General features: G+C 37.6%; 1 protein-coding gene across 4 annotated transcripts in view; it reads right to left on the bottom strand.

The window, feature by feature from the left end:
• The window catches only part of LOC122817708 (mucin-17-like), a 283,584-nt gene that overhangs the window by 135,140 nt on the left and 127,878 nt on the right, over window positions 1-20,566 (bottom strand). For 3 of the 4 annotated variants that reach the window (XM_044090784.1, XM_044090785.1, XM_044090786.1), the window contains 12 exons: window positions 18,860-18,990; window positions 18,693-18,760; window positions 18,256-18,428; window positions 17,428-17,466; window positions 14,074-14,204; window positions 13,906-13,973; window positions 13,217-13,389; window positions 11,862-11,900; window positions 6,988-7,118; window positions 6,818-6,885; window positions 6,147-6,319; window positions 4,110-4,148 (listed from right to left, as the gene is read on the bottom strand). In XM_044090784.1, coding sequence (XP_043946719.1) covers window positions 4,110-4,148; window positions 6,147-6,319; window positions 6,818-6,885; window positions 6,988-7,118; window positions 11,862-11,900; window positions 13,217-13,389; window positions 13,906-13,973; window positions 14,074-14,204; window positions 17,428-17,466; window positions 18,256-18,428; window positions 18,693-18,760; window positions 18,860-18,990 — 1,233 coding nt within the window. The remainder of the gene's footprint in view (window positions 1-4,109; window positions 4,149-6,146; window positions 6,320-6,817; window positions 6,886-6,987; window positions 7,119-11,861; window positions 11,901-13,216; window positions 13,390-13,905; window positions 13,974-14,073; window positions 14,205-17,427; window positions 17,467-18,255; window positions 18,429-18,692; window positions 18,761-18,859; window positions 18,991-20,566) is intronic. The other variant, XM_044053731.1, reaches the window with a different exon arrangement.

Below are 20,566 nucleotides of genomic sequence, written 5' to 3'. Positions count from 1 at the left end.
GCTGAAGGAAGTGGTCTCATCAGGTGATGGATGTTGCAGCAAAGGGGGGTTTTGATTGCTGGAGCAGCATGGAGTGATGTCACAGGTACTGTTACAATATTACCTACTCAGTTCAGAGTACTATGGGGACAAGTAAGGATAAGATACATCAGGGGTTCATTGAAGCAGGTGTTTAGCGATGACTGATTGGTTAGGCTTGTCCCAAGGCCAGTGAGGGGAGGGGGTCATTTGACCCTTTGCTTTTACTGGGAAGAGGGGTTTGGAATGGGGGAGTACAGGGTTATGTAAATTCATTGATGTGGATGGGGTTCCGCTGATATGGGGGAGCGGGGTTTGGAATGAGGAAAACCAGGATATGCGAACTCACGGAGATGGATGGGGCTAGTCTGATGACATTAAGGACTTTTTAAACAGCAAACATGGGTTAAGACTTTATTGGCTTACTGCGTACATGTGAGGGGACCTCTGGATATTAACTTTTCTTAGGCAGTTTGGTTACAGTAGGATACGGCCTTGCCCTTATCAACACTGTGTAGATTTCACACTGGTTTGAAATGTGGTGGTAGGTATTCAGAGGTACAAGTGAGAGATGGGGAAGACATACTGGTTAATTTGAGTTTACCCTGAATTGTGTAGGTTAATTTGTTACATGGATAATATGACGGGGTTTTCTTAAGGAATTTCTACTGACTCAAGAAGTGTGGGGACATTATGTAGGATTATTTGTTTCTTATAAAGGGAAGTAGTGATTGGAGCTATGATGGATTAGGAACGGGGGAAGGGCAGGTCATTTAGTTTGGTCATTATTCTTTTCCTTGGACTGATAGGAGGGTGTACGTTATATGTGTGACTTTTAGAACAGGAGGGTTTGATGGGTGGCAGGTATGTGAGTGTGGGGGATAGGAAGGCTGTACGTGCTCCAGTGGCTAGGCTGAAGTTATGAGGATTAAATAGGGCACGGATTTTGGTGTTCTAGCAGATGTTTAGGGTTTGTTTCATTATTGGGTGCGAAGGTGATACGTTGAAAGGAAAGCTTTAATGGGAACTGCAAGGGTGGGCATCAGAATAAGGATGGAGTTGAGTTTTGGTAGCTGCATTGCATTGGTCCGGGGGATTTGCATTACTTTGCAAATGTGGCAGGTGAATTGAGTTGGGGCATACTTTTAGGGGGATTGTTTTGTGGCTTGTTTGTCAAATGGGGTAAGATGACTGGAGGTGGGATGTGGGACTTAGAAGTCAGTTTTAATTTAGTAGGCTTAGTATTAGCAGGGGAAGTTGGGGGAATAGGGTCCATTTTACCTGGCTGATATTACAGCGGTATGGTTTGCTGATGCAGTCAGCTGAGGAATGTTAGGTTAGGTTAGAAGGATTATATGCTTATAGCAGGATTCTGGAGTAGCTTTTGAAAGTAAAGCATATGGAAGGGTGTTTCTAGCTTGGTCATATTGTGTTGCAGCCACCAGGGGTTAAGAGATTGGTGGGATGGATTGTTGAGTTATTTGGTTTAGGCTTGTGAACAAGTTGGGACATTTCACTTGGTCAAGGAGCTTTTAGTTGCAATTGCTTTGGTTCCTTGGGGGACAGCATTAGGTTAATTTACTAAATTTTGGGCAGTGGTTCATGCCGGAAAAGTAGGTTTGATAGTGTGAAGTTTGGCAGATATTGCCTATTGTCAAAGTAAGTTGGAGCAAGGGTTGGTGCTGGTTTACGATGGGCCATTGACCTATTATTCATGGATGTACTGATGTCATTAACAGGGTAGTTTTGATTGCCAAATGCTTTCTTGCCTTATAATAATGGGTTTGATGGCAAGATTATTAGATTATTGATTGATTAGACATAAATTTTCACTCTGGTCATTAGTATATCCATTGGGAGGAGAAAGGCATTACAATTAGACATATTTTGTTTCGGGTGTCATTGGGCTTCTTAGAGTTTTCGTGGTACACTGCTCTGGTGTGGTTTCACCTGGTGTGGGTTTAATGTTTTGGTGGTGCATTCATCAGGTAATGACCTGGGAAACATGTGATGCTACTATTGGTGGCTAGGTAAGTGAGTTTAACCAATATATAGAGGTTATTCTAGGTTATGAGGTTATGGTTGGCCACTCTAGCATTGTAGAAGGATGGGGGGGAGGGTTTAAATTTAGCCAGTTAGGCAGTTGACTACTTTGGCTATTTATGAGTTAGGACTTTGGTAGGTGGTGACACAGATCTAGTTTGGTTAGAGTGGATGTTGTACACCAAATGATGTTGTTATGCCTTTTAATGAGGTATTAGCTTGGAAGTTGGTAGGAGAGAGGGGAAACAGCCTGGTCAATCTGGTGGGTGGAGAAGAGGGACAGGTGTGATGTCTTCTGTTCCCCCTCTGGTTTGTATGTTCATTTTAATGAGTTTGGAAAGGAAAGTGAGTATTTGGAGGTGGCTTGATAAATAAGCAAACAGGGGTAAGGATGCTGCTTATTTGGTTGGATGTGGAATTCAATAAATGGTAAATGAAGTGAGTGATGGGATGCTGCTTGATAAATAAGCAAGGGGAAGTATTACTGGGTCAGGATGAGCAAGGTCACACTGTCCTGTTTAACATTACAGGGCTGTTGGAGGTTTGGACACTACTTACTGGGTCTGGATTAGAAAGGTCACGCTGTCCTGTTTAACATTACAGGGATGTTGGAGGTATGGACGCTGCTTACTGGGTTAGGATGAGCAAGTTCACACTGTCCTGTTTAACATTACAGGGCTTTTGGAGGTATGGACACTATTTACTGGGTCCGGATTAGAAAGGTCACGCTGTCCTGTTTAACATTACAGGGCTGTTAGAGGTATGGACACTACTTACTGGGTCCGGATGAGAAAGGTCACGCTGTCCTGTTTAACATTGCAGGGATGTTGGAGGTATGAACGCTGCTTACTGGGTCAGGATGAGCAAGGTCACACTGTCCTGTTTAACATTACAGGGCTGTTGGAGGTATGGACACTATTTACTGGGTCTGGATTAGAAAGGTCATGCTGTCCTGTTTAACATTACAGGGCTGTTGGAGGTATGGACACTACTTTCTGGGTCTGGATGAGAAAGGTCACGCTGTCCTGTTTAACATTACAGGGATGTTGGAGGTATGGACGCTGCTTACTGGGTCAGGATAAGCAAGGTCACATTGTCCTGTTTAACTACAAGGCTTTTGGAGGTATGGGCGCTGCTTACTGGGTAAGGATGAGCAAGGTCACTGTGTCCTGACTAAAATTACAGGGATTTTGATGCTGGAATTCAATCAGCTATACTATGTTTCAGTTGTAATTAATAAATATTGGCTAATAAAGTTATATTTATGAAAGTTTAATAAAGGTCGTCAAACGTCATTCGGTGTGATGTGTTTATTAAAGGGGTCCGGTACAAACTGGAATTCTTGTGCATCGTGTGAGAATGTAAAGCCATGCTTAGGAGGATTTTCCAGTTAAAAATCTACATGTGCCCTTTCTTTAATTCTTTGTTTCTATTTGTATTATTTTCAAACTCCATTCCTTTTCCCTTTACTGAGTTTCACTTTTTTAAGTCTTTATCCCCTTTTCCATATGTAGTCATTCCTAATGTATTCATACCCGGTCTTGCTACATATATTTCTCTGTTCACTGACTTTTTTTTGCCTGTTTACCTTTTTTCCAATTTAATAAGTGAACTGTTCATTTAGTGGAAAATTTAGATTATTTTTTGCATTAATTTACATCATGTGAAATGAGTAATTAGCAAAATAATTTTTTAATTGAGCAACTCTATAACAACAGCAACTGAAAACTGATACAAGAGTGCATGCAGATTATTTTTAAATTAACATTTTACAGTTTAGTCATTTCTTGAACTGGACGTTAGTTCTCAAAAAACATTTGTAGACAAAAGCTTGTACTTTGGCAAAAGAAATGTAATCTCTTTAATCAAAGGGATACTTAAAATTCAAGCTGAAGTGGCATACCAAATTTATAATATAACTCATATTGCTTTGTAAAATGCGTACAAAATATTTTACACACTTGTTATTCAGTTATCAATGGTTTTGAAAGGTGTATCATTTGCGTTATGTAGAAGTAGATTAGAAAAAAAGAGAAAGTGTAACCTACTTGTTGGTGCAGATGTCACTGTCCTTTTCTCATTATAACCTATAAAGTAACACACAAAAGTCAAATATGTGCATCCTGGTTTAATACACCCCTGTGTTTAAAATAACATTACAGATAACCTTCATTAAAATCATTAAAATGAGGTCTAAGAATTTAACTAAAAAGGCACTGTGCTTTTGCAATAAATTAAAAAAACATATGTATAAATATATGTATATATATATATATATATATATATATATATATATATATATATATATATATATATATCTGTATTAGCTATATGTATATATATATATATATATATATATATATATATATATATATGTATATGGATCTAGGATTATTGAATGAAAGTTCAATAGTCCGAATCCACAATCAGCGAACACACTTTAACGAAAGTGCTTTCACCGAAAAAGCACTTTCATTAAAGTACATTAAAAATAAAAAAAACAATACATCTACTTTTATGCAGGCGGAAAGCCCCCCTGCACCCCCCATGTGGGGGGCTCTGCCCCACACCCCCACTTTAATATTCTTACTCCAAGATCTCACTACAGTGAGAAAAAGGGAATATTCTCTTATCCACACCGTAGAACAATCTCCACAACAGTCATTCCCCCACAACTCCCTCTAGCTGCAGGCATACTTCCACGAAAGTGCTTTTTCGGTAAAAAGCACTTTCGCGGAAGTATGCCTGGCTATTTGTGCTTCGGTGAAAAGTTCCTTCGGGAATCAGTACCGGTCCCACATATATATATATATATATATATATATATATATATATATATATATATATATATATATATATCTTCAGTGCTACCAGTTGTGTTTCTAAGACAGAACTATGCAAAAACAGAATCAATGGAACTGCTGAATGCAATGATATTATCAATATTTTCATCGACTTTTTAAAGCTTTTTTTCATTTACTTTCTCTTCCATGGCCTACCATTTGTTATAGTCTTATAAATCATTCGGCAAATTAAGTCTTAATGAAGGATTATGTGGCCACTATCAGTGCCACAACTGCTACATGAATCCCTGAAGGACATTCATATTAGAAGTTATAAGTTTACTGTTCACTGTCTTAGAGCACTGCATAAGACTCCCTCTAGCCCCAAGTAATGTATTTGTGTAGTCCCAGCATTATTTGGGGTTTGGTTTAAGACATTGGATCAACCATCAGTCTTACATCCCCTACTCCTGTAGTTACTTTGCCTCTATTTAATTTTTCCAAATCTTTTGGGTTTCTAATACCATGACAAGAATGGACCCCATTCCTATGTCAAAGTATGAAAAAAGTTCTTACTTTCTCAAGTGATATTGTTGCTAGGTCTTCTGTGTTCCCCTCCATCACATACAGCATTGTTGAGTGCATGGGGGTACAGGTTCTTTTAAACAAACCCTCCATCTCTCACCTCCCTATGCATAATCCAAAGAGAAATGCCACTCATTACAGTTGTGATTGTTTAAGCATGTGTACATACAGGAGTATCCTCCACCAATGTACATAAAGATGAAACTTAGATGTTTGTGCACACTGTCTTTTCAATAAAAAGGCCTTGGTTTATCTGACAAAGTAAACTAAGCTGATGCAAGTACTTTGTACGAATATATGAACCACTGTTGTTTATCAGCTCATGCCTCAGACCTGCTTTACATACCTGCTACCTCATGTATACATTATGGTGGGGGGCAGGGGGGGGTGGTGTTCACCAAGGCAGTACTTAAAATCTGTATAGCCTACTTAGTTTGGCAGAAAAGCAATGATAAAAAAGGTGGTACTTCTGAACATCATATCTCAGCTTTACTTCCACCTACAAGGATGGCAGCCATCCAGATATATGTTTCTCACTTTAAAAGATGGGTCTCCAATGCCCTAGGCCCATTCTCAATTCCTGATCATTGTCACTAAAGATGGCTATTTTACTGTTATGCAACTGGTTCAGTCACTTTCACAGATGTTTATCAGGAAGACTGCATTATCTTAACTGTTCTGTCATCAAATTATAGGGAAAATACAAGCTTAGTTTACCATTCACATAGAGGCTGTCAGGCTGAAGTGTATACGGGCCTAATACGGTGATATTTCTTGTTGCTCGGCTCACATCCTGATACACATTTACTCTGTCAAACTGTGGGCCTGATGAATCATTCTTAATAGTGCAGACGGCATCAATGGTTGTTCCACTTGTACTGTCTCCTTGCCTAATATTTACAAAGTAATAAACACATGGTTATTTATGAAACAGCTAGGCATAGGTGTTCTGAATAATAGTACTTTCAGAAATCTTATGTAGTTTATAACGTTTACAATAGTTCAATATCCATTTCTCAAGTGATTACCTTTCAAATTATTCAATATCAAAACAAGTTCAAAATTTTCAAATCTGAAGAACACTTTTTTATGGCCTTGAACTCCAATAAGCTGCTTCTCAATCATATCTATAATGTTTAATGTTGTTTTTTTTTTTATTATTATATTACTTTTTAACTGAATAAACCCAACAAGCACAAGTTCACAGTTTCCCTTTGTTAGGATTGCCTTGGAAACTATTCATAGTTAAGAGATCTGCTGAGAATTAAATAGCTTGCAAACTGGGACTGAAAGAATGAAGTCCTTAGCCCTATAAGTTAAACTACCAGATAAGAATATTGAAATAATGCAGTGTTTCTTCTAATATTATGTTTTATAATGATAGTTACCTTAATCCTTTGATTTCACAGTTGATGAATGTGCTGTTTATACTGGTGCCTTTGAAGAGGTTATTTAGCTGTGAACATGGAAAATAATATTTACAATAGACCACAGTGCCTCTTGCTATAGATCAAAGCAGGTAAGTGAAAGCATTTTTAAATTCATTTAATAATCTCACCGTTTGAGTCAGATTTGCCACTGTATGATTGTAGACAGGTGAAGCAGAGTTATTTAGGTCTGCAGAAAACTGTATATTTGTAACAGTGATGTTTACAGTGAAACCTTGGAGGATAACTGCTGGTAACGTGGCTGTTTTGGAAAAGTTGAAAATGGATTATTTCAAAACAGAATGATTTGTGTAAAATGACATATAAATAAAATTGTTTAGACAGAAAAGTTATTAAATAAGACAATCAGCAGTCTAATATATTGTAATCATTTGATTATTCACTGAAACAGTACACTAAACTTAACATTTGAATTATTACAGCATTGCAACTAATAAGAAAAAAAAGTTTCATTGGGACTGATAGGATAAGGGAAGGAGAAAGACTGTGGATGCTGAATGAAAAACTGATTTTTTTTTGGGGGGGGTGATGCTATTGAAGCTTTCCTTGTGGCGTGTGTGTGTGTGTGTGTGTGTGTGTGTGTGTGTGTGTGTGTGTGTGTGTGTGTGTGTGTTTGTGTGTGTGTGGGGGTTAACAGTCTGAACCATCCACTTTGTAGAGTATCACAATGTTGTTATAAAACTGAGCCATCTTTACCCATCTTATTTGGTTATTTTTATCAATTTAATTTGTGTCTTTTTCTCATTCAAACTTTGCTGGTGTAAAAGTAAAAATAACATTTTTTGTCATCACTATTTTCATGAAGAAGGTTATGCAAAGAGATGTTCCAGTATTTTATGTGCTTTTAGATTAACTAGATCAATGGTTTAGGTCAGCAAAGATTTGTCTGAAATATGGTTTCCACCATCAGTCATAGGTAATGGGATACAGATAAAGTTATTTATTTTATTAGTCATCAGGGATGAGATAAAGTAATTTATCTGGTAGGTTACTGCACCAACAAGAGAATTATTCCAGGGGTTTTGATAATCAAGATAGAAGCAGTCGTGAAACAGCCTCTATTATACTCTGCATTTCAAAATTGGGGGAGGGGCATGGATATGAGACTATAGGGGAAAATTACAGCAAAGATCAAAAAGGAGCTAGAGGAATGAAGGCAAACTGAAGGTCATTTAAGATCTGGAGAAGAGACGGAGCTAGAACGGTCAAGTCTGTGGAAACAGGATAGAAATAAAATTAAAGAAGAAGGGAATGCCAATGTATTGTATCACCTGTATGTATTAATTTATTTATTTTATATTTGTTAACTTGATAGTCCTGCTAAGCTAAAGCCCATTTTCAGTTGTGGCCCAGGAGAAAGCTTTGCAATAAGGTTACAGTTTATAACATAATGAAATACTGAGTAATATGGGAATAACTATTCAAGTTAACAAAAGTTGGCAGGAGGATAGAGAACAGAGAATGTATGATAAACGAGAGAAAGGAAGGAGGAAATGTTGGGATATTAGCCTTACAGGAGATAAAATCATTTGAGAGACACAAAAATATTGGTATGGTTAGGATGAATTAAAAGAAAGATAGAATATAATGTAGAAGCTACTTATAAGGCGTTATTTAGAGAATTAGGGAAATCATAGAGAGTATGAAAGTGATGTGGCAGCAGTAATTTTCTGCTATAGCAAGTGGCATTGATGCATAAATACCTAAATGCAATCCAAATGACCCAAGTTAGATTAACAGCTTGAAGACTGGAAGAGTGAGACAGCAGAGGGTGGGCGTGAGTGGTTAATGCCTGTTGACCCATTCTGGGGCAATGCTCTGGAGTTTTTGGTTTGTGATCACCACCATAAAAATAGTGTCTTACATGGAAAAGGCCAGGGCCAAGGATGTGTGCATTGACTGCAAACCACTGAGAGTACCCCTCATTAGCATGATAGTGGAAGTATACAAATAAATGAAGATAGCACGGGAGTATACAAATACATGAAGATAGCACAGGAGTATACAAATACATGAAGATAGCATGGGAATATACAAATACATGAAGATAGCATGGGAGTATACAAATACATGAAGCTAGCATGGGAGTATACAAATACATGAAGATAGCACGGGAGTATACAAATACATGAAGATAGCATGGGAGTATACAAATACATGAATATAGCATGGGAGTATACAAATACATGAAGATAGCATGGGAGTATACAAATACATGAAGATAGCATGGGAATATACAAATGCATGAAGATAACATGGGTATATAAAAATACATGAAGATAGCATGGGAGTATACAAATACATGAACATAGCGTGGGAGTATAAAAATACATGAAGATAGCATGGGAGTATACAAATACATAAAGATAGCATGGGAGTACTCATGATTATGTAGAATCTTCCATCAGCCAAAAGGGGTGATTGAAGGGCATTAACAGAAACAGGGTCACCGTTGCAATGCTGATAGTGGCATAAATCATATAATTTGCTACCTGGATGATAGCCCCTTCAGTTAGTTCTTGCTTCTACATTGGTAATACCCAGTTCATAGGATTAAATAGTCTCAAGACTGGTAGGAGGATACTTGATGATAAATAAGCATAGAGGTCAAACGGTCAAAAGCATAGCAAAAAAAAAAAAAACAAGAGGATGAGACGAAAGGTACAGAAGCAGAGTTAAAAGATACCCTTCCCTGCAAGGAAAAAGGCCAATGAATGAACAAAATAAGGTCAGCAAAAGCCTGAATGGAAGTGAATTACTGAAGGGGATCAGACAGGGGAAATAAACTTTTTACGTATATTCCAGGCAAAAAGGAAGAGAGTACAGATCTCATTAATCAAGGAAAAGAATGGGAACTGTGACTACGGGAAGAATCAAATATAAAATAGGGAGACCACTGGGCAGAAAGCAGGACAGACAGATAAGAGAAAGACAGAAGGGGGAGAAAATACTATCTGCCTCAAGGTAAGAAAATGCACAGTGGCCAGGTAAACCCTCTCACTATAATTAAAAATGTCCTGGAATGTGGGCTGAACTCTATATCAGGTCACTGTCCACTGCAGAGCCATTACATCATGGTAAGATAGAAGCTTTGGTTCCTTCAAGTATAGAAATGAAACCATGGAACTACAAAGTAATCAGCCTGATATCAGTGACCAATATGGAAAAAATGTCCTGAGGAAAACTGTTTGCTTTTCTTGCAGATACAAACCTTCATGGACAGGCACATAAGATCATGGTGAGAAGAATCCGTCAGTTAAATGTGATACTAACAGGGGAAACCAGATTGTCAGTGGATATAGCTTATCTGGATTTCATCAATTTTTTTCTACTTGATGCTGTAAAGAGGAATACTGTATAAACTGCTAAATGTAGGGAAAGGGGCCAGAAAACAAGAGAATACCTAGAGAGTTAACTAAAGAATAAGACGAAGGCAGTGTTGGTGGCAGGACTTTATCAAGTGGAGTTCTGCAGAGGTCTCTTCTGGACTGCTTACATTCTGTTTGTCATAGACATATCTGGGTAAAAGAGAGAGTAGTCAATAAACACTCTGCAGATGACAAAATGAGTGTCACGTTTGTAGAGGATGACAGGGAGAGCATTAGGAAGGATTTAAAAAAAGGAACCAGATGGGGAGAGAGGCCTCAGCTAAGGTTCTGTGCAGACAAATATACTTTACTTGAGCAATAATATCCTAGGTGCAAGGTACCAGCTGAAGGGAGTAGTACTGAAGATGACCAAACAGGAAAATGACCAGAGAATGATTACCACACCAAGATTAGACCACTAGAAACAGAAGGAGAGTAGAGGCAGCAGTTGCAAACAAGATACTGTGGTATACCTCTAGGCTGATACATTCTAGAAGGAATGAAGTAATTCTTTCACTTACCAGACCTTGTTGAGACCAATCTTTGTGTACTGCATGCAGTGTTGGAGGACAAAGAGGTGATTCTGGGCAAGTAAGAGGTGTCTAGACAGTGTTTACAAAGCCTGTTTGAGGGTTGAATAGAAACTAAAGGAAATGTAATTTCATCCTTGGGGAGCAGAAGAGAGAGCTGGATCATCATATAGATTCACAAGATATTGTTGGTGAAAAGAAAAGAACATAGCCCCTTACAAAGAAGAAGAACAGAGGAAGGAAGAGAGGTGTCAAGCAGCAGCCTGAAATAACAAACTGCTCTTTGGGTTAGCGAAGTCCTTCATCATGGAGTGGATAATGGATAAATAAAGCAGACTACCAGAAAGAGTGAAGGAGAAAGAAACTGCAGGGCATGGAAGAGATAAAAAGAATTAAACAGATAAAGATGGAAAAACAGATTGTTGACTGCATTAAAATGATAGGGTAGAAGAGGTGAAATGTCTCCTGCTGAAATTAACTTAAATGAACTAGAATAAAAGAGTCAGTTACAGCAGGTCATCAGGAAGGGAATTACTGCACAGAGTTTGAAAAAGGTGGGAATTGCATCACAGTTAAAGGCTCGTCTTGTAGGTGCAGAGAGGTGCGATGGGGGGGATGTGATCTCTAGAGACATCTAATAGTCTTCCACAATGGCTAGTTGAATCACAGCTATCTGTGAATCTGAAATGCATATCACTATTTCTGAGAAATGAATCCTACCCACAAACACTCATTAACATCTGGGCTAAGCAGAAAACACATGAAAGAAAATATCAACACAGAAGAGAAAACAGTTAAACAGCAAAAGTGGAACAGTTGTAAAACAAATATAATGTTAAAAACTGTTTTTGTAAAGAGCAACAACCACTCCCCCAAGCAAACCTCACACTGGAGGTCTTTCTCCAGCCCTCTGTTACTTACATACATATACCAACTCAGAGATGCAGCCACTAGGAAAATGAGCAAAAGGCAAGTGAAAGTGCATATTGTGTTCCTCTTCCTCTACAATCCATGGCAAGCATGGAGACTGTCAGATTGTCCCTATTATGCAGAAAGAGTTTAGAAAAGAGAAAAAATATTACTTACTTGTTGGAGTAGTTGTTACTGTTCTTCTCTCATTATAACCTATAAGGTAAAATATACAAGATAAATGAATGATGAATCGTACTGTAGCCCTATATTTAACAAAATATTTGAGATATTCTTTCATTAAAATCAGACTTAAATACTGAAAATGAAACGTGTATAGTAAAAAGGTGCTATGCATTTACAATAAAACAAAAATGTGTTGTTTTTTTTTTTTTTTTTTTTGCTACCACAAGTGTCTGTAAGATATAAGGAATGGAATTGTTGAATGTAATAACACTGGCAATCTTTTCAAGGACTTTTTAAATTTTATTTTGCCTTTTTATTCCATGACCTTATATTTTTTTTCCTTTCTTCAAATCATGTAATCTTACCAGGTTCAAATGCTGTCCGAATCTTTACAGGTTTGAACTTAAGAACCTGCTAATAGCTAATAGCTTTACAAATTTGCATACCATTCTCTGAACTGCTCACTACCCAGTGGTTTCTGATTGTTTTCATCTTCCCAGTGAACTCATCAAGCAAGGTTATACTACTTTCTCTGACTCCAAAAATACTTGCATTTTGTTTTAAGAATGGCTTGCCAATATATGCCTCACTGCTGTATTTCCTGCTCCTTTGGTCATTTTTTTAGATAATGTTGTTCATATTTCACCCACTTCCTTTCCCAACAGCTTTACTCTTGCAGCCATCATTGCTGGGGTGGGGTAGGTAGAGATTCCTGTCAGCAAATCATCTAGCCCTCATCCCCTACACTATCCCACTGAGAACTGTCACTCCTTAAAGATACCACTTTTTTAAGAACATGTAGAGCAATTTGGGATATCTTCCATTCCTATGCAAAAAAGGAAGATGGAACCTAAAAGTTAATGAACACTATGTTTTAAGTAAAATATCTAAAATTGTGGTACAAAGTGATCTAGTCTGATCCAAGCACTTTTTAGCATGTATGAATCATTGTCCAGCACAACCTTCACTCCTGTTTTCCTTACATGCTACATTTTGGGGTGGTGGAGCACTGATTTTTCTTCTTCACTATCTTGTTCCCCAAACCAACATTCAAAATTTGCAAACCTTGCTATCCTTCTTACATATGTTGACAGAGACACAACTGCAAAAAAAAAATGATGCATTTCCAAAAACCTTGAGCCAGCCTTTAACTCCCCCTAGTAAGGATGTCAACCATCAACATGTATACCTCTCCCACAATCAGATGGTCTCCAGTGCCTTTTAAATTTTTGACCAAATCAGTGAAGACAGCTACCATAATTGTATACCACTGGCTTACTCAATTATAAAGAAGTCAAACACAAGCACTACATAATCTGTGCAAGTAAGAAAACATCATAGTTTACCATTTACGTAGAGGCTATCAGGCTGAAGTGTATAAGGGCCCAATGCTGTAATATTCCTTGTTCTTTGGCTCACATCATTGTACATGGCTATTTTGTCAAATGCAGGACTTGATGAATCATTCTTAATAACACAGATGGCATCAACTGTTGTTCCATTTGTACTGTCTCCTTTCCTAATATTTGCAATATAATAAACAAATGGTTATTTATGAAGTAGCAAGGTATATCTGCTCTAAATAACAATAATTTGACAAATCATAGTTAATTTGTAGGTTGTATCCATTTCTAAATCATTAACTTTCAAACTAATCAGTTCCAATTAAAATGATAATTACAGTTGCACAAATACTGTTTTATGCTCATTAACTTTGCTAGTATGTTTTTTTTAATTATGTGTTTTTAAAAATCTTATACATATGTTTCATACTGTTTATGTATTTATTTTTTTTCCCCTTTTTTTCTGATCAAACCCGTTAGGTACTAATTCCTCTTTTTTAGAAGAGATCTCATAGCACTTTCTGGTTAACTGACACTAACACAGCTTACAGGCCTATACTGAAAGAATCAAATGCATGACCACAAGGTGAAGGTAATTAGTGCATTTAGCTATACGAGTTACACTGCCAAATAAGGATATTTAAATTATGTGGGGTTTCTTAAAACAATACATGTTTTATAATGAGACTTACCTCAATCCTTTGACTTCACAGCTGATGAATGTACTGTTGATACTGGTGCTTTTGAAGAAGTTATTTAGCTGAAAACAGGGACACTCGTGGTTATTTAAGATCATAATGCCTTTTGCTAGAAATAAAAAACAGTTAAAGTGACAGTGTTGATTTATTTAGGAGTCTCACCGTTTGAGTCAAGTTTGCCACTGTAGAATTATAGTTTGGTGATGCTGAGTTACTTAGGTCTGCAGAAAACTGCATATTGATTACAGTGATGTTTACGATAAAACTTTGGAGAATAACTGCCGGTGTTGTAACTGTTGGGGAAAAAATGAAAATGGACTATTTCAATACACAATGATTTGATAAAATGCTGCACAGATTAAAACATTTAGACAGAAAAGCTAAGTAATACAGTCATCAGTCTATTTTGCAGTGATTCATGATTTATTTTCATATAAAATCTTAAACTGAAATAGTACACCAAATTGAGCATTTTGACTTGTTATAAAAATCTCTAATAATAAGAAAAAAGTAACCTGAATGATCCATTTCAGTCAGGCATCATTATCAAGATTCATACAATAAGGAAAGATGAAGGCAGGGTATATTGGAAGTCAGTTAAACTAGCTGAAACATTTTAGGAAAAAGCAGGAAGTTAGGAGAAGAATGTAAGACAAACAAAGAGTAAGTCTCTGATGAAAGCATTGATAAACAGAAGATAAATAAGCTAAGTAACAATAAGGGCTTCATCTACAAGGACAGGAAAAAAGTAACATGATAGTGCAACCTTATTGAAGAGGCAAAATTACAAATGTGAGAAAAGAGTTTTGAATAACTATAATTTTTGGAGGGGATTGTTGAATCAACACATTTTGCATGTGAATGTGATCATCAAGGAGTATTTTGTAGAAGGGAGGGAATGATGGAGACAGAAAGGTGCAGATGCAACAATAATGACAAAATCTTCCTAATGAATAATAATCATTTCATACAGCCAATGCTTGTAGCCAGTTATATTTATAATTTCAAAATTTCTATTTATTTTCCCATTTATCATTAAGCCCTTATATTTCTTTCCACTTTTCTCTAGTAAAATCACTGTATCTTCTTGTTATTATTTTGTGAATAAGACTGTATAAAGAGAATTTTTAATACAGTTGTTCTCCTCCACAGCTGTCCACCAGGTTTACTAACACCTTCTGTTCTCCCTAGTACTTTCTCTCTGACCAACGTCAGGGCTCAGTAGGAGATCGTAGCAAGCTGGCATAGAATCATACTGCAGCCAAAGGATTATTTCTCTTGGTAAGGGCTAACGCCACCCTCTTTTACTGCAGACAAAGGAGTACTTCTCTTGGTAAGGTCTAACACCATCCTCTCATACTGCAGCCAAAGGATTATTTCTCTTGGTAAGGCCTAACCCTACCCTCTTTTACTGCAGCCAAAGGAGTATTTCTCTTGGAACCCCACCCACTTTTACTGCAGCCAAAGGGGTATTTCTCTTGGTAAGGCCTCACACCATCCTCTACTACTGCAGCCAGAGAAGTGTTTCTCTTGGTAAGGCCTAACCCCACCCTATCATACTGCAGCCAGAAGAGTACTTCTCTTGGTAAGGCCTAACACCATCCTCTCATATTGCAGCCAAAGGAGTATTTCTCTTGGTAAGGCCTAACACCATCCTCTCATACTGCAGCCAAAGGAGTATTTCTCTTGGTAAGGCCTAACCTCACCCCCTTTTACTGCAGGTAAAGTATTATTTCTCTTGGTAAGGCCTAACACCATCCTCTTATACTGCAGCCAGAGAAATGTTTCTCTTAGTAAGGCCTAGCCCCACTCTCTTTTACTGCAGCCAAAGGAGTATTTATCCCGGTAAGGCTAACCACACCCTCTGTGTGAGCACATATTGTCCAACAGGTTGATATGCACTGAACATTGCTACATATATTGCGCATGCAGCTGTGTGCAGCTTACTCAGTGCCCTGCCACCTTATTTTTTCTCTTGGTGAGGCCTAACCACACTGTCTGCGTATCCACATATTGTAATAGACGTTGACATTGGACATTTCTACATATATTGTCCATGCAGCTGTGTGCAGCTTAGTCAATGCCCTGACAACTCATTAATGATGCTCCTTATGCTCTCCCAGTCTCCACAAGGGATCAAGGAGGGTAATGTGCTTAAGTTTGCATCCCTCTCCAGTCCCATCTGATTTGGAAAAAGCATACAGGACAGAAATAAATGGCAGAACATAGTTCAAGGAGGTCTACTATAAGGAGATAAGCAAAGGATTCACGACAGAAATGAGAAAAGCAAAGATAAAAGCAGCATGGGAATTAGTGAAGGGCACTGGAATGCAACTTTTGGAATATCTTGCAGAAAAGGAAATGGGTGCAGGCCTCACTAAATTAATTAGGTATTAGAAGCAGGTCATAGGTGTTGGGGGGGGGGGTGGTATACTAAGTGAATGTCATCCCAGTACTCACTAAAAAAGAAAACGGATGTCATATTGGGAGTAAGCAAATGAAAGCAGAAAGAACTCTGGAGAGACAGCAGTATAATAAAAGAAGCTGTCAAGGCAAAATCTGTTGTTTTTTTAGGGAGATCAAGGCAAAGCATCATGAATGGACTGCAAGACCGAAGAAAGTAAAAAAAAAAAAAAAAACTTGGCTAGATGAATTATCACAAATCTGGAGTGGGGGTGGTTCTTTTGATTATGAAGACATCTTTTAGAAAACAGACAGGGGCTCTGTAGACCAATCTGTCTGATAACAGTGACCAAGAAGATCATGGAAAAATCCTATGGGAAATCTGCTTGCTGTATCCAGATATAACAGCATCAACGGGCATAGCCTGAAGGATCTTTTAGTTATTCCTGGCCAAGTATAATAAATGGATAATAAGGGTACCCAAAAAGAGATTATCAGTGAACATGGCTAACCTTGACTTCAGATCTCTTTCTTAAAGGTCCTGTAAAGAGAAATGCTAGATAAACATCAGGGATAGTTGGGGTAGAAAATTATAGTCTGGCTAGAGGTGTAGCTTAAGAATTTATTAATTTATTTTTTCCCTTTGTTAACTGGGCTAGTCTCACTTAGTTTTAATAGTACTAGGGAGAATTTAGCCAAGGCATCGGGGAACATCCTCTATACTTTTTGACAGGTCCTGTGAGATTCTTTACATCTGCCTGAGCTACCACCACCTCAGGTAGATGGGTCTCTCTGTTTAACATCTTATCCAAAGGATGGTGAACTCGGGATGTAATTATAAAGAAAAATTTCCTTAGAATTTCCTCTACTTGGGTAGAGCACTGACTCACATTGATGCATTTTAGCTCACCTTGAGCAGAAACTCACAAAACTCTCAGTCAAGAAAAACGTGCGTTTTCAATAATTGTAGTCATAATGATAAATTTCCATGAAAGGATTCTTAAAATATATTTTTCAGTTAAAACATTAACATACAATGTTTAGGTAGTAAAAGTAACTGCAAAGTATGTATTTCAAATTTGTATAGACAAATGTGTGAAAATGGCTACTTACTTGTAGGAGCAGATGTCACAGTAGTTTTCTCATTATAACCTGTTAAAAAAGAATATTTTTAGGTGCATTTATGTTTGGATTTATTATTGCAAGAAATAAAAGTGAAATGTTTTACTTAAAGACATCATAATTCTAGCATTGTGCTTGCTTTTTGTTTCCATTTATTTTGTGTTACCTCAATCAAACTTTCTGCTGCTTTATCTAATCACACATTCTTGGGGAGTCTGGTGAGACCTAACTGCAGAGGTGGTCTCTGCACTAAGTGCAGATGTTTTGTATATATCTGCAGCAGAGAAGCCATGACCCCTCAGCACTTTCTCACAGGTGTGATGTGATGCAGCACATGTTTGGTGCAAATGGTCTCTCCATACACAGCATCCCCTTATATATGTGATCTCTCCTTCAGTGTAGCTCTACACCATAGTGTAATTCCTTCCCTTCCTGTATGGTCAGAACCAAGCAGGGTCTTCATTTCTCAGTACGCAGAATGGTGGCCCTGCAGACTGGACTTCATATTCTCCCAAGCCCATTTCACCAGCAATGTGATATAAAGCACTGAACTTAAACTCCATGTTGAAAGTTGCATAACAGAAATACTGTATTGTAATTATTTTAAATTTGTTACGGAATGAAAAACAACTCAGTCAGACAAAATCTGTTACTCCTTTCCTTGATAAATAGCTCGATGTGAGGGCTCTGATATCACAGATGGGTGTTCTGTTTCCTGTTTAGAGGGTCAGCAATTTTTAAAGGCATTTCATGAGAAAACTATTCAAGTTCACCAGATGTGTTGCACTGTGGGAAGTGATAAACAAATATTTCACTTACCGTTTACAAAGAGGCTGTCAGGATGTAGGGTATATGGTCCCAGGGCTGTGATATTATTTGTTGCGTCACTGACCTCATGATACACTTTAACTCTGTCAAATGGAAGGCTTGATGAATCATTCTTTACTGTGCAGACAGCATCCATGGTTGTCCCATATAAATTGTATCCTTGTCTAAATAGTTGCAACACAATAAAAACTGTTATTTGTGAACAGTGAAGATACTTGATTTTCACAATAACAATACTTTTTCAAATCATAAATAGTCTAATGGATGCTGACACTAGTTATGTGCATGAGTGTCTAAATAAGAAACATCATTGGGAAAAAAATTACATTCTTGATCTTCAGTATGCAAGACTATGATGTTCCATTTAAAAAATGAATGCTTAAAAGATACAGTGATTCTTAAAAATTATATTTTGTAGTACCACTTACCTCAACCCTTTGATCTGGCAGCCCAGGAATACACTGCTGATGCTCGTGTTTCTGAGCAATTCATTTAGCTGAAAGCAAAATGGGTAGATAATGAAGAGTGTGATGCATTTCACTTTAAATAATTTAGATGACTCAGAAGAATCATCACATTTATTTAAGAATCTTACCATTTGAGTTAGGTTTGCCACTGTGGAGTTGTAGACAGGTGAAGCAGAATTATTTAGGTCTGCAGAAAACTGTATATTTGTTATAGTGATGTTTACAGTAAAACCTTGTAGGTTGACTGTTGGCATCGTAGCTGTTTGAAAAGGAATGAAACAGATTATCTCAGTGCTGAGTCAATTCAGCAGTGTTGTAATTAAAATATCTTTAATAAAAATATAAAGAATATATTCAAAATCATGATTTTTCTTTTGTAATTTTATAAAGTTAGTTTTCATATCACACTGTAAACCTGTATGTCACCCAGTGGATAGCCAACTGGCTCACAGGCAGGACCCAGGAAGTTAGAATTGTGGAGTCCACCTTTACAAAGTGGCCAGTCACAAGTAGTATCTCTCAGGGATCAGTCCCTGCAGCGCTCCTTTTTAGCATTTACTTATCAGAAGTCAAGGCCAATGTCACTGGTCTCTGGTTAACTAAATTTGTCAATGATTGCAAAGTAGTAAGTGTCATTGAATCTCACAAGTGTTCTAAAGGAGGGGCTGACACAGACAAACAACTGCTGTCAGAGCCATGGACTAAAACTAAATTCCAAGAAATGCATAACGGTATCCTTTGAGAAGTCATCCACCCCGGTAACTATCATATTGACAATACACCCCTTACAGTTTTACTCAGTAGTCAGGGAATTAGGGACATACATAGATAGTAATTTAGCCTTTGTCCATCATGTGTCTACAGTGGTGACATAATCATTCTATACTGCACAACTTATAAACAAAGGTATGGCATCTAACTCAAAGGAAGTCATTGTTCCACTGTATTCAGTGTTCATCAGAGCTATCATTGAGTACAATGACCCCTTTGGTATATATCTAACCAGGCATATCCAATAATTGGAACTTTCACAGAGGTCCCTCACTAAAAGAATACAGGGGTATAAGTAAAATGTTATATGCAGACCACCTCAAGGCCCTATCCCTGTATTCTGTCTCCTACTGAATTTTGAGCAAAGATCTATGCTTGGCATACAGGGCATTGTCAGACCCCACTCTGATGGACCTTCTGCATATCCACAAACAGTACCGGAATTACAGGTTCTAAAGACGTAAACCTTCCCTGTGATATAAATAGCATCTGATGGAGAGATAGGTATGTATCCCAGAGACTACCTGTCTATGGAACAGGCTCCCCATCCATGTGAAGCAGAGTTCCTCCCTAACCCATTTCAAGTGCATCTTGGAGAATTGGCTGGGAAACCAAAAATTCATCCCTGGTTTGGCACCAATGTCTCTAATGGACACAGGTAACCTTGTAAATGGTGCATCTCTTAAACCTCTGCTTACACTTATCAAGGGTATCAGAACTTGTCAGAGATTTGGGATATATGGCTATGCTTAAAAAGGTCCTGGTGGTCATTAGCCTGGTAAACACCTATGAACTTATTAATAAACTGCAGTAGTGAAAGTAAATTAATGTTTTCAACTATAGTGAAAGCAGTTCTAAGACAAAAATGGGGCACAAGACTTAACTGTTAAACAGTAATGATTAATACTCTAATCTTGACTTTTGACTGCAAAACTCATAACTAGCACATTAGTTTTTTGCACAGTACAGTTTAAAGTATCATGGAGATTCTCCTGAGATGTATCAGTCTCATAGCTAATAAATGTATTGTTGTGGGTGGAGAGCCCCCCCCCCTCCAGCATCCT

This window comes from Protopterus annectens, chromosome 13.part0 (genome assembly GCF_019279795.1).
Source record: "Protopterus annectens isolate FY-2018-M chromosome 13.part0, PAN1.0, whole genome shotgun sequence".
NCBI classification, from domain to species: Eukaryota; Metazoa; Chordata; order Ceratodontiformes; family Protopteridae; genus Protopterus; species Protopterus annectens.
This window is presented reverse-complemented; position numbering and strand designations above follow the sequence as displayed.